At 36.4% G+C, this 17863-nt stretch overlaps 1 protein-coding gene across 3 annotated transcripts in view; it reads left to right on the top strand.

The window, feature by feature from the left end:
- Positions 1-17863, top strand: part of LOC143354182 (ras-specific guanine nucleotide-releasing factor 1) — a 69402-nt gene that overhangs the window by 23558 nt on the left and 27981 nt on the right. For 2 of the 3 annotated variants that reach the window (XM_076788046.1, XM_076788045.1), the window contains exon 5: positions 14181-14243. The exons of the other annotated variant lie outside the window; for it this stretch is intronic. In XM_076788046.1, the coding sequence (XP_076644161.1) occupies positions 14181-14243 (63 nt within the window). The remainder of the gene's footprint in view (positions 1-14180; positions 14244-17863) is intronic. 3 annotated transcript variants of the gene reach the window in all.

Here is a 17863-nt window from a genome sequence, read left to right as displayed (position 1 = left end):
AGAAAAAATGGAGAAGCCTCGGCGTTGAATCTCCGACCAACACACACAGTTTTCCCTCTTTTCGCGTACCACTGATTACCAGCAAGCTTGTTTTCCATTTTGTACACGGAACTCTTTGTCAACGCTGCTTTATTGAACTTCGTTAGAATCACGTGACTTTTTGACGCAGAAAATACCCTGTCGCTGCATCGCGAATTTACATTCCATCACGAAATCATTCGAAGCAGAGTTAGAAAGTCTTTTGGAACTTTTTAACAGGCTGTATCGAAGTCGATTACATGTTAAAACTTTTTTTTATCAAGTTCTCATATTATAAAGTCTGCGATCAGAACGGGTAAAGAAATTCTTGAGAATAAAAGTTTCGCTTCTCTTTTTCTCGATATCTTGATAGGGCATAAAAAGACAAATCCAAGGACCTTATAAATCAAGTAATACAGTAATTAATTAATACCGAACTGTACAAAGGGTAGACTCAATTTGCTGCGAAGAATATAGTTGCTTTATATTTCAGATAGGCGGATCATGGGACCCTCTGGTTTCATTTCAAGTTGATTTATGAAGCTTCAAGGTGTACGTAGTTCGTTACACGCTGTGACGACGTGACGGCAGCGCGGCGCAGCGTGCTCACTGTGATAAAGAATTTGATTAATGGTATCCTTCGCGGTCTTAATCTCTGTGCGATATTAACTCGATGAAACGTCGATGTTATTATAATAGTACAATATCCTGCTCGAGTGCTGACCTGACCTACGTGTAATATTAATTTGATGAAACGCCGATAGCATTATAAATTACAAAGAAGCGTAACTTCCCGAACCTGCCAAGTTGTTTAAATATTTTACAAGTATCAGTCTTCGGCGAAAGGCGGCTGTTAACGATCCAATAATTAGACTTTGAACGTTATAAAGCTCGGAACGTTGTAGGATTTTATGCAGTTTTACATTTCACTGAAAGCGTCGCTCGAGAAAAGAAAAATTTCCATTCCTTTCAATTCGCTGAGAAAAGTGCAAATTTTCGTAAACTTTCCCAGTCTACGAATAACAAAAGGCAATGGCAACGTTTCTTTCTTATTTGCCTTCGCTTCGAGTTCTCCGCGCAATTACACTGTCTTCCTCTTTTCCACGGCAGGTTTCCTGCGTGTTTCCAACAATTTTAGTTAAAATTCTGCAAGAGACTCGATTCATTTAACGGTATGCTATGCCGGAGACATTCGTGACCCGAAGCGGTAGCGGTGGGGATAAGCTCGAACGACTGTCAATAAGAAAACTGTAGTGACATATCGGCGTGGGTCAGAAGTGACTCCGGCATAGGTCTAGAACTCCCGGAGTCCGAGGTTTAAGAGCTAAGCGTAGTCACGTGACTTTAGCAAAGTCAGCAGGTCGGTAACTCCTGTCTAATTTCCGTTCACAGCCTCCAGCCACTGACTTAAGTATGGTTTTGTATGACTTTATATGATTTCGTATAATTTTATGTGACTTTGTACTATTTTATATGGTTTAGCATGACTTTGTGCAATTTTGCTGTTTAGTTCATTGCAACTATCCCAAAAATCTCTCGACGGATCCAGAAAAGAGCGCAATTTCGAAGACGAATTGAATTTCCATTGTTTCTGTAGAACATTCTTCGCTCTCGTTTCGCTGAAAGATACGATGATGCTGCTTTTGAGACCTCCCAAGCTCTCCTTTAACTTCGTTTACCTTTGATTTGAACCGCATGCTCGAAAAACTTCAATTTCAGCTTCAACGAAAATACATCTATTTTTTATTACTATTTTCTTGTGTAAACCATGGTTTCCATGATAAATGTCACAATGTGTATTTACTTATTCCCTGAAAAAAATGTTTAAACCCAAAAATCGGGAAAGAATACTGAAAGAATCTGAGTCTTTCAACTCTCATAACTCAACAAGTTTAAACAGTATCGAAAAACTACTATGCAATTTACTTCGTACACTACGTTATATAATGCAAAGCTTTATAATTTTATAAACATCCAAGAACAGTTAATTAATTTGCAATGAGAAAAGCCTGTGAGAAAAGCTCCTGGTCTGAAGAGTCAAACGGTTTTTTCCGTTTTTCTGGCAAACAAATTAGTTATCTCGCTACGCCGTAATAGTGGATTTACCACGGTAAATATGTATGTATATCCTCAACGCGTAAGCGAGAATGGTAAACAAGGCTCGGAAACTATTACGCATTTGAATAAATTTCCGCTGTACTTTTGGTAAACAAAATAGAATAGAAAAATAAAAGTATTCTCCATCGTTAACTACATGGCCATTCCATGCCAAATCGATCACTTTTTGACGTCACTATCGGCGATTTTGTTCTAAATGATATATGTTGTGGTCAATAATAGTAGGCAAATGGCAGAAAATGATTCGAGTAGATAATATATTGATAGATCATTTTTACATACTATGTACTATGCCAGTTCTTCGCTCCTTGGTTGTCAATAATGATGTAGTGACGTATTGTAAACCCATAATGCCGTACAAGCCGTCATCCGTCACTCTCAAGAAGACAAACTTATGTATCGACGAAGACATTTACCCTCTTTACTCGAATACGCACTAGGGCGGGTATTAATTTGCCCTTCTGGGTTTCAGCGAGTAAACAGGATCAATACTGTGTAACGATTTGTGTGTCAGTCTCTAGAAAAATGTTGCAGGGGCTCTTAGATCGTATCCTCGAGCTTGGGCTGGTAGATATTTTCTGACTTTCAAACTCAAAGTTTCTGCGTCACTTGCGAGAAAGAGTGCTTGTACACAAGATTTTTTCTTTCTTTAATTATTTATTTATATAATAATAATAATTTTATTATATACAATGAGATATATTAGATCGGCAAATATTCGAAATAATAAATTCAAAATTAAGTGTTTCAATACAATATATGTACATATGTATGTGTGTAAGTGAAAACAACAACAGTAATTCAATATTTTCATGTACCATTCTTTGATGAAACACTTTATAAATGACCGCGTAATATTTTATTATTAAAGAATCTCTTATGGTATGCGTAACATGGGTAAAAACGATAGTAATTCATTTTTTTATTTGCTTTGTACGTATACAATACTAATACACTAGCCTTGTGAATCGAAGGTCTCATAAACAACTGTATAGTATTTTATTATTAAAAAATTTATTATACAATGAATGTTATGAATAAAAATTTGTGGACACCTTGGTTTAACCCTAAGCATACGAAGGTGAAACGATCGATGTTCTTTACTAACAATAAGCAGGATCCCTAGGGGACCCCAGGGTTTTTTTTATTGTTATTTTAGTTTGTATAACCTTATTTCTTGTTATTATAAGCTATGTTTACATTATGTATCTTTCATGTATTTTACGGAAATATAAACTACGAAAATCTTACAGAGTACCACGAAGGTTTCAAAGATAAAGAAAAATTACAGGCATTTTTAATAGTTACAAATTGGCACGAAAAAAATATACAATTCGGGTCCCTGAATAACCCCCCTCCCTTCGTACGTTAAGGATGCAAAAGTAAAAGAAAAGCCAAAAGATTGTGATAAATTAAATTAATTTGTTAAACTGCTCTCTTTGTTAAGCTAAACTGTAATGTTATGTATAAAAAAAAAGCATTTCCTTTCAGTGTCAAGAATCCATTTCTCAGTACTATGAAAATAGCGATAATTTGAAAAATATAAATGCATCTACGGTCACTATTCACGACCACTTTTTCGCAAACAATTTTTTCCTATTCGAGTGTTTACGCTGGTTCCCTATTATATTATTCATCAAACTGTCAGGAATTCTCGCTAACGAAGTCAACTTGTGCTGAAACTCCGTCGATTAGGAATACATACTAGGAATGTTATTATAACGCAGGAAGCGTAATCCAGAAACTTTCGAACTGCGGGGAAACGAGCGACTCAAATCGTGTTTAATGTTGATAAGTGGGTTACCACGATGCTAAAGAATTTTCTCTAGGGGGGCACTACGATAGTACACAGAACAGAGTGCATTATTTCTCATTTCTTTCTTTTCACAGCAACGGTAACTGTGAAACAAATAATGCGACATACATTAAATTTGCGACATGCGTTACATTTATACGAGGATTTACATGTCGTTAGTATAACGGCAATGTGCATACAGCACAGTAATTTAAGTAATTATTGTTGCAAATTATATAATTCTAATATTGCAGTCTGTTGTAAGAAATATTTCAAAATAGTCATGTCATTGAATAAACCTATGAATAAATATCTTAATTTTACCATTGAACTTTAATTTAAAAACGCCAAGAACTTTCGTTTCAACCCAATAAGAAATAGTGTTTGTCACTTTATATTTGCACTTACAAATATATATGTTATAATATGATTTTGCATCCGACTAAAGAGTATAAAAATGATTTTTCGAAGCTGCATCGCATAAAAGGTATGCACGCTGCGAGTGCCTCGTGCAATGCGGCACCGTGTGTGGAGAATGCGCCAGGCGCGTTTGGTGTTTGAACAACGTGCGCGGTTCGATAATCGAGCAGCACAGGAACGAAAGTGATACCATCGTATCACGCGTTCAAGTACTAAAGACACTTTTCGCATGAATTCGGATTACAGCTCTATTTTGCCAACAAAACATTGTTGCTCATTTATTACTCGTTTGGGTTATTCCGTGCGAAAACGGATACTTTTTGGAACACCGTTTTCGATTTAGTTCAAAATCGTGCAGTAAATAAATTATTCCAGTTTCTTTAAGTTGAAACGAATGAAAATAATCCCACGAATGTTAACGAAAGATAAAATTCTAATTTATTAGAAAATATAAGGAAGAACAGGAAGACGAAAAGGGAAGAAATAATGGTCAAGTATGTCTTTGTTACCAACGCGACGATAAATAATTAATTTAAAAAAAAACAGTTTCCTTAAATTATTTTAAATTTTAACTGCTTCAGATTTTGCACACTTACATATTTCACCAGAAATGCATGAAATCCGCAATCTAATAAATACTTAAGCACACATGTAGATAGATATTCTCCTTGAGGGCAGTGAGAACAGCTAATATTTCTTTTCATATGAATAAATAATTTAACAAAAAGAATCAGATTGTTGGAAAGGCGGCAATTTGCAATTAAAACAGCAAGCATTTGTTCTCTTCCATAAAGGCCGATTCGGAAAATTCGACGAACCGAATGGCACACTTATGAAACCAGACATTCAACCGGTATGTGCCGGCAGTTTTGAGAGAAGGTTAAACAGACAGGGAGGAAGAGCGGTTGACGTGAAAAATAAACGAAAAATTTCTGTTGTTCATGCATTTCTATTGTCTATACACCGAACCGTTTCTTCACAAAATATTGAAAATTTTCTGCGGGCAAAAACTGTGAGTTCTACTACAGGAAGGAAGTACCGTTAACTATGTATTTTTTGATCATTTTAGAGGGCTTTCCGCTTTAGTGTTGGCGTATAACGCGATAAAACTCTATACCGCAGACTTCTTGGCTACTAATAGATAAATTTATTATTTATTTAAATTTCTAGACGAGTGATTACTACCTAACTAATCTCTTGTTTAAAACATTATTTCTTTTGTAAAATTAATGCCAGACGAACCGTTTCGTTTAATTACTTTTCTTGTTCCGCGTCGGAACAGAATCCACCAGTTAGAATAAGGTATCTGAGTATTATTAAAAATCTATAAAATCAAATAGAACAATCGATATATCGTTGTTCAGCGCTAAAATGGCGAAATATATTCTTTCCACGGGGTGTCTCATTCGTTAGAGTCGAATTCAACGGACCGATATAAGAAATTTCAATTTTACGTATTGTATTGGCACGTATTCTGAAAGAAGCGCAACAAAGAAATGCTCGATAATTGTCCCTGTGTACCAACGTAATTTACTGTATCACGTGTATAATACTTAATTACTCGAGAACTTTCACTTTGCCGAGGGTAAAGCTAAATACAAGCTCGTTGCTAAGTACAGATTTAATTACCTGATAACGAATGCCATGCATCCCTCTGGGGTATGCAATATACTACGCAAGGAAAATATTTGCACGTACACAATTTCGAAGTATTATAATGTTTCACTCAAGGTAAACGTGGGAAACAAATATGAACATGTTTATTCTGTATTTTTCTATATTAAATTGCCGTCGGTTTCCTCGCACTCTTTTCAGAGTTTACGGTTTATAAGCTTATACACTTTCCCAAACGTATAAAATGATGACAGACCGAGTCTTCAAAGATAGTCTAAATTCGCTTAAATAGTGTGTATAAAAAGGTTTGTCCCATATTTCTTCGCTTAAATGTTCGTTAATAAGGTTCTTCTATATTGTGACTCTTCTAGCATTAAACTTGATCGAATGAAATTTGAATCTTATGAAAAAATGAAGAAAGCGTTGCAAATATTATGTCACATAAAATGTCATTGTAAAAACCATTTTGTGTGTTAGCGAGTTTTGTGCAAAACAAATAATTTCCTCTTATTTCAGCCGTGCGTCATTGCACAGAAAACTTTTCCCTTTAAGTTCGCCTTTTTCAGATACATACAAGAACATTCCATGAAAACCAACAGAGGAGAACTTTTTACGTTACTATACATTATGAAGCGTCTTTGTGGAACAAAGGGAATGAACAACTGTCTTTGTTAGTACACGCGCTTGTGGTTAAAAATATTTTTACTCCTACGTTTACTACTTTTTGATGCAACGTTCGTATTTGTTTCCGCTTTTATTAAGTTTAATTAAATTATGCACTCAATTTAACATTGTTTTTTCTTTGTACAGCGCTACGGTTTCCAATTCTTTTATACATGCAGTGGACAGTTTAATGATTCAATTTAAATGTTCGATGCATCTTGGTATTACGAATAAAAATCTATTAACTTATGTATGTAATGTATGTCGTAAAATCATTACTTTGGGGGATATTTTAATTTTAACATTGTCGAATTAACACGCATAACTTTTGAACCAGTGAATTCCTCGCCTTAAAACGTCGATTTTTGACATTTTCTCGTCAAGATGTACAGGATCATATAGTAAAAAGTTAACAATTTCTGGGTTGCCAAGATGAAGTTTCAACCTACGACGAATGTTCTCTACATTTGGAAAACCATCTAGTGCTAAAGTTAATAATACTCGTTAATTTCAAGCTTCCTTTTGTCCGACACTGTTGCCAATGTACTCGTATACATATACCGTTACTCGCCTGCTAAGGGCATTAAAGTATTAATTATACGCAGATTCGACATTCATGTACGAACTATCTTTACCTGCATCGCATTTGAACGTTCAATACCAGACCGGCACAAGTCGCGTATTGCACTTTGAGTTCTGATTCCAGGACTGTTAATCCGATTTGTGCCTGTAATGTGGCCGATATTTCGCGGAGTAGAGTCAGCTGTATTTATTAACGGCGTGGTTGTACAGGGTAGCTGCGTCCTCTTTGTGCTTCTGCTATCAGATCTCATTTGGAACCGTCAAGACAAATTCTATACCGGAAATATCTGGATCGAGATAAAACCTTGACACTTCTTCTGACAAATTTCATAAAATTTCGTATCCACAATTTAATCAATCTACTATATTATTATGTGGGCGCACTTGCACTTTAGACATGACTGTAATAAAAGAGATTTGGACTAAGATTTATGGGAAAGATTTATACTAATTAACATAATCGTTCTTTATTTCTGACAATATTTACTTTTTATTAAAAACTGCGTGTTAACACACTTCAAGAATATAATTGGCGGGCCGCACTTTGAGAACCCCTGCCTAAAAAAAAGTATCTCATAGCCTTTTTATTTAAATATATCGGAAATCTTCGCGTTCCAGTATAGATTTTTAGATGCTTTGGAGCTGTTGTGTGCCAACAAACAAGCTATAATTGAATATCAAAAGGGCAGTAAACAATAAACAACACAGAGAAATGAATGTTGAACCTAGGTTGAAGGAGTGCGCGTGCGTGCCCTGCGTTTAGTTTGCATTGTTTCATATGGGTTAAGAGTCAAGGGTAGTCACGTGACTTTTGCAGAGTCGGCATGTCGGTAACTGCTGTATAATTTCCGTTCACAGCCTTCACACACTGACTTAAGATCCGTCTTGGTCTTGATCCGACAGATCTTAAGTCTCTGACTAAACTTGTCACATTTTGTGCTCTGTATTATCGATATTATGAATTCTGACGCCAGAAACGTGCTTCAAGTTTTTGGCTTTATTTCGCAGAGAATCAAGACAAAATAACTCAATTTGTAGTTGGAGATATTTTCTAGCACGCGCTACTCTCGATTTCATCCAGAAAACTCATCCAATGGCATAAAAATGCTTGGATTCCACGGCATGCGCATCGTCAATTTTTGGCCTACTTCTAACGCTTATATTACCAGATATATGCATAATCTCGACAGCTCTTGACCAGTGCATGCTAAATTGAACCTTCCTCTTTCGAACGAGCCCTTTCCCAGCGATAAAATATTCTCATATAAGGACGAAAAGTTGGGGCACGTAAAACCATTTTTCGCCTATTTTTGTCGGTAACCTGGTCACTCTACCTTATCGCGAATCTACGGAGTCTTGACTCTTATAGTAAAAATTTCAGTGAGCTGCAAAAATAGTACTAGTACTAGAAACTAGTTGTACTATCCGAAATCTGATTAGACATAAACAATAATAATAAGTTAACTGTCATTAGTAATGACAGTTGGTCATTACTTTGAAATGTATATTAATTACAAAAACTTAAGGTTGTATAAAATTAAATGAATAAAAATTGGCGTTTAAATTTGAATGCTATAGCATTCATGTCATTTTGCATCACTATGAAAATAAATGCTATAGCATTCACGTCCGCGAACGTGTTAAGAATAAATTGAACAAATCCACCTTTAGATAGGAAACGATTCAATCATGCGTTTATTTTCTCCGTGGGAAGGAAAGCTGTACGAACAGAGTGAATCGCACAAATTTTACCCCGTGATAATTATTCCGGCGCGTCTCTAGCTGTTTCATTTCTCTTTCTCTCTCTCTCTCTCTCTCTCTCTCTCTCTCTCTCTCTCTCTCTCTCCTCATTATTCCTCGATTTACCGTTGGCGTATCCTCGTTTTGTGTCCGATTCGCTAGTTTTTCTCGGTTGCCGCCAGACTCTCCTCCTCTATTTTCTTTTTCCCGTTTCTCTCTCCAGTTTCTCTCTGTCCGAGCAACGATGACTTCAGGGGCCGCAATGGCACAGTATCAACCAGCATACAAGCCGAAGGGATAAATCGATTCTGTTTCGAGCTAAGAATAAGCTCCTCGCGGGAGCTTGTGCCGCAAGAGCGGCACCGTTTTCCTGTCGTTGCTTATCTCTTATCAGCAGGGTGGATAGCTACTGGTGTCAGCAGTCGTTAGGGGTGTAGAAGGCGACGAGCAGTTCCTTCCTATTCCCATAATAAGTCGGTCGGCTGATCGTAAAGAAAAATCATCGGTACAACGAGCCTCCGATTTCTCCCGGGAATTTCAGTTTAATAATGATGGATTAGAGGGCAACCCCTGCTTATTGCTTTTAATCCGCCGTGGTATCGACGTTTCGTTCGGCTACCTATTCCAACGAACAATTTTACTACACGGTAGAACATCACTATTTCACCACTAAAATCGTCGCGACGCGCGACGATCACTACATACGAACATGGCGGCGCGCGCGGCGCCCACACCTGTCAAAAACGCTGAAAATCGCACAACTTTACACACGCATAACTCTCGAAGTAGTGATCTCCTAGGATTGAAACTTGAATTTTCGGCATTTTCTCACAAAAATCTACGGGATTGCGTGAAAAAAAGTGAAAAATTTCTGGTTTCCTCGGGTAAAGTTTAACCTTCAAGAGTTTTTCCGGAAAAATTGTCGACATTTGAACTGTGATCATTTCGTTAATAAATATAGCACAACGATAAACATGGGCTCGTTTGAAAGCTTAAGACTTCCACTTTCATAAACAACTATTCATTTTTACCCAAGACAATGTGTTGCACGCTGTAACGGTTGGAAAATCAGTTTCGCTGATTTTGCTCACATTTTAATATTCCGCGCATCCGTCGCGTCGCGTCGATGTGAACATCTATTAGACAGCAGCCCCGGATCAATGATATATTGATAGCTCCTCGGAGTACACTCTTGCGAAAGTTTCGCGAGGATAGTTTGCGCCGGTGCGGTGGCGGGACAATACGTTCGATATCGACGTGATTGTCGCCGCCAATTATGAAGTAAGCGACTTTCAAAACTTTGTCGCTGCCATTCGTTTTTGCTTAACGAGCGTCGCGCGGCGCGCCGCTCCCAGGAAATCGGGAATCAATTTACATAAACTTTGACGGAAAACTTCGGCCGAACTGTTTCCTTCGTTGATATCGTGAACAGTGCCCTGTTATCGAAGTGAACGGGCTCGAAGTTTGTTCCGATATTGGTGTTCATGACACAGTTTACGTTAAATCCTCTCGTTCTTGCTTCATAACATTCGCGTGCACGCGAAACAGCTTTCTTTGACAGACTTACTGTGGAACGGATCCTCTGACCAGTAATGCATTCGTAGGAATTACATAAATAATTACATAAACTGCAACGCGAATAATCTCCGCGAATAATTCAAAAACCTTCGGCTAGGTTTGGAAAATTGCAATAATAGACCGTAAGGATTGCGAGAAATCCGGCTAGGTTTGGAAAGGACAAAAAAAATGATGGCGGTTAGGTCTGGGGTTCGGCTTGCGGTTCGGCCCCTGGAGTTAATGAGAAAACTATGGCGCGCCGTAAAACAAAGAATCTGTAGATGTGTGAAAGGCTTTATAAGATTTTAATAAAAATTATACGACAGCACGTTCCGTAAAATGGCACGCCTCGCAAACATTGTTTATCGTGCAGTGACGATCGACAGCTGGCACTGCTCATCTTCCTTCTTTGTAGATACACTTAGGGGTGCCTACATAAGCATTGCGACGCCATCTGATTTTGTAAAAAGTTGTAGATATTTAATCGGTGTTGCATACTTTTCGTTGCATTTTCAAGATTGTTAGGTACCCAATTTCATTAAATATAATCTCGAATTACATTGTAAATAATAAACTTTAGGAGATTAATCGTTTTCTGATAAATTTAGTATTTTATTTATTCTTTGTTCATCGGATCTTTTAAAATAACAATTATATATTACCGGTAAAGCATTTTTTAAAATTCCACATACTTTTCACGCAATACAATTTCGACGTATAAGCGTATATGTGCATACATTTTTCAAAAACTTCCGAAGTGGTACTCGTCATCCTTTACTACTGGAAACGTGAAAAATTTTTTCCGTTTATAACTTAACAGGTACCCAGGCAAAAGGGAAACGGCTAGTGTTTTTCCAAGCAGAATAGAAAATACAGTCAGAAAAGTATTTCGAGGGAAAGAATATTTTCCATTCTATATCATGCGGAAATTCAGTTATTTCAGAGAAACGATGTCACAAACTCTGAAACGTTGACAAATGATAAATTCTAAAATCATCTCCAATAACAAATAAAGAAATGTAACGCTGATATTTAATGGAATAGAAATGTTCTTTTTAATGATAGTATTGCGTAACACAGAAACTGGAAATTATTACCGATAATCCGTCATTTCCATACGGGTTTCTGAATTTGTGATTAAACTAATCATGTTAATCGAGGCAAATTGAAGCAGAATTCCTATAATTCATTGCCAGAGTATATGATATATGTCACATCACATTTTTGTATGTCTCCTAAGTAAATGGAATTTTCGGTACGTCGAAAATGTTCGAGTTTCCCATAATATGAAATTGCGTTTGAAACGTAAGCGACGGGGATTATGCATGGAATCGATAGTTTTCGAGCAAGAATGTAGGTCTCCGTTGATTCTTCCGGTGCCGCAGTATCATTCGAGATATAACCCGTTCCTCGACCATCTATTCTTCATCCCGTCGACATAAACAATGTCCCTAGGAGACTCTGTTTTCTACCAACTAGGGGGTTGCTTCCTTCCTGACTGCCGTTAAATATTTACGCTCGACATCCGTTCCAATTTCTTCCGTTGCTCCGGAGTTCCGACGGGTTGCGGATAGGTGTGCCTTCCTCTTTTATTTGTTCAACAGGGATTTCGCAGCTGAAACTTCCTAATTAGTCTGTCAGCCTTGAAGGGTATTACTTCCACGCGAAATGTACCATTTTAAACGATTCACACATTTGCGTGCCGCTGAAATGATTTAAAACGCGGAACAGTTCCGACCGAATCCACAGTATTTTTCTTTTTTATATTTTATATTGATACTTTTTTTAAACGCTTAAACGAACTATCCGGGCTATTATATTTCAAATAATTCATTTGGATAATGCCCAAGTCTGGCATATTATTAGGATTATTTCTTTCATCGAATTTTAAATAACCAAGCATTGCTATTACTTTTACCTTTGAATAACAATATTTAATAGCAACAAAACAACAATATTCACCATTAAAATATAATTTAATAATGAATAAATATTATTTTTATCTTCAAATACCAATATTTAACAACAACAAAATAACAATATTCAAATCACGGCATTATTTCTTATTTTCATTTCAAATAAAATTTGCGCAAATCTGGTCTGCAGTGCAGAATGTCGAAATGTACAGGTGTTTCCTTTTACGTGGCTCACCCTATACTATAGAACAGTTGCCCAATGTAAGGGGGATACAACGTTCCTGCATTGTATATTTGCATGCCCCATAAAACAACCAGGCGCAGACCGTATGTAAAATTCAGCCAAGGTATCTCCATCTGTATTCTTACCCTTCTACATCAAGCATTCTTAATGAATGCTTTGCATTCCGTCGACCACATATCTCAGCGTACATAACTTTCTGTACATACCTTTATACCCATTTGATCTGTACAGTACGTTAAAACACACAGTGAAACATATTTCTCATTTTCATCGTTTTTATAATAGTATCAAAATCTTATCGCGACATTGTGGGAATTTAAGCAAGTGCAAACCGTCAACCTGTATAAATTTAGCAACAACCAGTAGAATACCGAATTGTCATTTACTTTGTAATTGGTGCGATAGTTCATCGAACAATAGGAAGAGAAAGAGTTTCCACAGTTTTCCAATTTTTCCAATTTTTTACAATCCATACGTAACGATCGCCATTCGTAACGACGATCGTCCATTTGGAGTAACGAAGTTTCTTCAATTCATTTATCACAAATATCAAATATCAAATGTAATAAATTTTTATTTTATTTTATCATCTACATATATAATAAATTAAACATTCTTATTTATATTTTTTTATAATATTTTATTATATTTTCATAATAAAACTTTTATTTTTGATGTTACTAATATTCTGCAGGTTATAAACGGTGTATAAATATTGCACGAACATGAAGATGCAAATCAAATTGGCATGATTGACTTCATCCAGGAAACATGTAAATACAGTAATGCTCAAGAGTTAATACTCGAAGACAAAACTATATCACACTACGTAAAAGAATTTTTTGTTTTTAAAAACAAAAGTCACACGTTCTTCCTGTATGCAGAGGAGATTTATTTCATTTGTTTTTTTATAAGTTCTCGAGATTATATTTCAGAAATTTCTAGGTCTTTGATATTTTCTCAATGGTTCCCAAGGTTATATGAAGGTTATGGTATTATAAGCCATGAGTTTGGTTTTCTCTCGACTATCATGTAAAAATAGACTTTCCTGTATAAAAAAAAAAATAAATCACCTTGAAGTCGGGAAAAACATGACCATGAGAACATTATTTTTGTGATGACTACTCTGTTCAAGGTTATCTTGAGGTCATAAAATATGTTAGGTCATTGAATTCGTTTTAAAGTCATTTAAAACGCTATGCAGTCAGAATAGTGCCACTTAAAAAAGTGCAAGTGTCCTTGACTTCTTGTTAAAATGAAATCTTTTCAATAAATTCAACAAATTTTGTCAACAATCGCGGGAACTAAATTTTCAGCTACTCTGTCGAATAAAATGCCATTCGAAACTTTCATGTTGTCTTAATTATTAGCTGTCTCATGAAAAATGAAGGATATTAATTTTGGAATATCGGACTGTGGTGATTTTATCCGAATAAAGTGAAATACATATACACAAAGTAGATAGAGTAGTAGTAGACTATTAGTGACTAAAAATTAATAATGTTTCTTGCAGCATGAAATGAACGTCACTAACGGAGACTCACATTCTGAAATGTCCCAAACTACATTACTAAAGGTATGAATCACGACCATATCAAACGACATGCCCACTGTGTCTTCTTAAGAATGTTGTCTAGATCTAAATAGAACATTAGTAGCTTTAATTAAAGTATAAATTAATTACAGTGATTTCATTAGCTTATCATAGTACAAAGTTTGCACACTGCGTAGCCAGTATTGACCCTGAATTCCTTCCACTTTCTAGCTGTTTTGACGTAGTGGCGACTTCCACGATATACAGGGTGAACCAAAACCATACATGACCATCTTGAATATTTCCGTTATTTGTAATTATATAGAAAAGAAAATTATTGTGATATAAATATTTTTTATATGGGTAAAGTCGTTTCGGAGATTTTAAGGTCATCTTGATTTCTTTAAATGAAATAACCTACCTTTTGTATCGCGAATCGATATTGACACGTCCTAAACCTAACAGCGATAACGAGATTTTATCGAAATAATTTTCAATACGTACCTACCACATAGAAGCTAGTAGGTGCACGAACTCGTATCCCATAACTTGAATGTGGTGAGTACATGTGTAAAATTATTTCGATAATATTTCGTTAACTATCAGATTTTGGACATACGAAGGTCAATACATCTTTCACGACACAGAAGGTCGTTTTAGTTGGAGAAATCGGGGTGACCTTGAAAGTTCCGAAATTTTTTCACCCCGATAAAAATTGTTTGCATCATAATATTGCCAGCTCTATGCCATGCAAGTTATGTACATGTTTTTTGATATTATTACAAATAAGGGAAATATTCAAGGTGTGGAGTGTATTGGTCCACCCCGTACCGGTCCAAACACATCACGGTAGCCATACACATTAGTCTAGTTACTGCATTATGTACTTCGTTTCGTTGCATTTTCCAACCCTAGTGCACCTAGATATTAAAGATTTTAAAAAATTGCTTTGGGCAAAAATTTGATCCCCTTCCCTCGTTGACCTTGAGTATAGTCACTATTCACATTATTAATTACTTACGGTAATTGTGTCTCACTTTGTTCCATTTTAACCACGTCTGATAGCATTAACCTATTTCACTTGTTTATAATGCATTGCTCTGTCTTGCTTGGATCGCAAAGCATTGACCTGTTCCACTTGTTCATAGAGCAGTAATATGTACATCCTACTTGCTTGACACCGAATCCACTCGACACACACACGGAGAAGGAAAAGATTTAAAGTTGTATTGTAAACATCTTAAAGCAGTTGAAAACGATTTCTTTTTTATTTTCACTCATAACGTAATGTGCGTTACTACATACGAAGGATACGACAAAGGAGGATGTTAAAAAGTGGTCAAATTTAGAGTATCTTCGACACCTAAAATTCGACACTTTCACTTTCTTAGAAAGTGTTGAAGAACAACGCTTTATCAATATTTAAAGTTTTTGAGCTGTCCAAAATTTGGCCACTGTTTAACATCCTCCGTTTTGGAGATACAACGAATTCCTCTAAGGTCAGATAAGACGTGCCGGTGAAACTCGATTTCCACGACGATCGATATTACCGTATTGCATACGTCGATTTATCGACGTGACAGACATCAAGCAGGTAACCGAGTTTTCCCAATCCAATTTTCCATAACAATCTGAATACTTGCACACGTTCCATGTTGCGCAGTCCGTGTGATGGTTACGGAAACGAAACGATTGGCAATTTTCATTCCTTCCTTAACATTAAAAATCTCATTTCCGACGAATACGTCGCGTCGCACGGAAACACGGAATAGTAGTATTTGCTTTGCGCCTTTCATTGCTCCAAAACTATATTAGTTAGTATTAGTGAGCGTAATTTTTCGTATAAAACTTGTGGGAATGTTTGTGTGTGCGCGAAAACAAACAAAAGATGTGGTATAATATCGTTTTGCATTCCGTTTTCCAATTTTGAAAATTCGTTCGAACTCACGCACCCTGGAATTACGGTAAAAGCGTGTCGTTTTATTTAAACTGTATCATTGTCGACATTTCGACGCACAATGGCAAACGGAAACAATAAACAATCAAAAAGCATGAAATCCAATGACTATGCTCGCGTCCGACGGTATCAGCAATCATTTTATTCGAACTTTTTCTCATACTGTGAAATACGTTCCACTTTGTTTGTTACTCCTTATCTTCAATATTTAATGATCTCTGATCGCTTAATCTCTTACTGTTTAAAACAACATTGCCATTTACAATTAATGTTCGGAAGTGTTTGTTGGCTCTGTTTCTTTCAAACTGCGCAGATTAGCTGATTTTTGGCTTCTACTTGAATTCATGAAAGGAGACACGCCTAAGTGATATAAAATATCTTTTTATCAGTTATGGTCCACATTGAAGGGGTGAAAATAGCCTTCATACTTGAGGGATAAGAATACACTGCATATATTGAATATCTTTAGACATTAACTATTGGATTTAGAGGAGTACTTTACGTGACAAAGTACGAGTAATTTTTTTCTTTATAAGGATTTTGAAAATATTGACTTTTTCAGAAATCATTTGGAGAGCAGGCATTTAGAGTGACAGTTGCTATTTTCGCTAAAAAATTTCGTGAAAAACGGTTCACGCAATATAAAAAGTTTTTTTTTATTCGTACATACCTATATCGAGAAACCCCTACGTACTTCTCTAGGCATTCTAATCTACATATATATTCGAGCGAAATTCTTTTTTTATTCTTAATCAAAAAATGTAAACGCTAGATGTTAGGCCCCCGTCGCACACTCTTCTTCCCGCCATCTCTGGGGATAGTAGGCAGTGGTATGCGTGGCTCTAGCCCCGATGGGGTGGCCAGGGAAGCTGGGTATACCCGCTAACTTCTCCACAGAGACCCGCCCTAGGCTAGCCGGGTGGGTGGAAGGAACTCGTATCCGAACGTAACAGGACACCCTACCGGCTGATTAGCTACCTACAAAATATCCTGGTCCGAGAAACCGTATAAAAGCAACGCGAACCGTTACAACCTCGCCAGGACGCAGGGCAGGCAACAACGTTTAACATTAAACCTACCTACACTTCTTCTATACCTGTTCGTACCGTGCGTGGTCAAAATGACCGGTCCTTAAAAAAGGTGATTGTGAATACATTAAACGTAGATAATAGTCAATTGGTTGCTGAATGAATTAGTAGATGAACAACTTCCATAAAATGACGATACTTTATTTTCATATAATTTCAATTATACAAAAAATACTGCGATGCTCTCTCATCGATTTACAAAATTGTACTGTGTCGTCCACCTTCGCGGTTTGGATGCATTTGTCGTGAAACAGTATTATCAACCAGGCACGTGCGTAACTTGATAGCATCTCATTCAATAAGGCGGCTCATTTATTTTGAGTTGGCCATGCCAAATTGAGAATAGCCTTTATTTTATACTGATTGTGTTTAGGCTTAGAAGAGTAAACACCATATTATCTCGTGCGGTCAAATTGACCTGCCGCGGTAGGTAGGACAAGACACATATATTTCTTGGGAAAAAAAAATAAAACGGGAAATAAATACTGAAAAATACTTTGTATACGTACTTTAAGAAAAGTCGTAAAGATAAATAGCAGTGTGATAATGTTGTATGTACGAAATGGTACGCAGAAGTTTGAAAAGGTCAATTTGACCGACCGTGGTAGGTTTAGTGT

The sequence above is a fragment of the Halictus rubicundus genome, chromosome 5 (assembly GCF_050948215.1).
Source record: "Halictus rubicundus isolate RS-2024b chromosome 5, iyHalRubi1_principal, whole genome shotgun sequence".
In the NCBI taxonomy this organism is placed as follows: Eukaryota; Metazoa; Arthropoda; class Insecta; order Hymenoptera; family Halictidae; genus Halictus; species Halictus rubicundus.
Note: the sequence above shows the minus strand (reverse complement) of the source record. Positions and strands in the feature narration are given on the sequence as shown.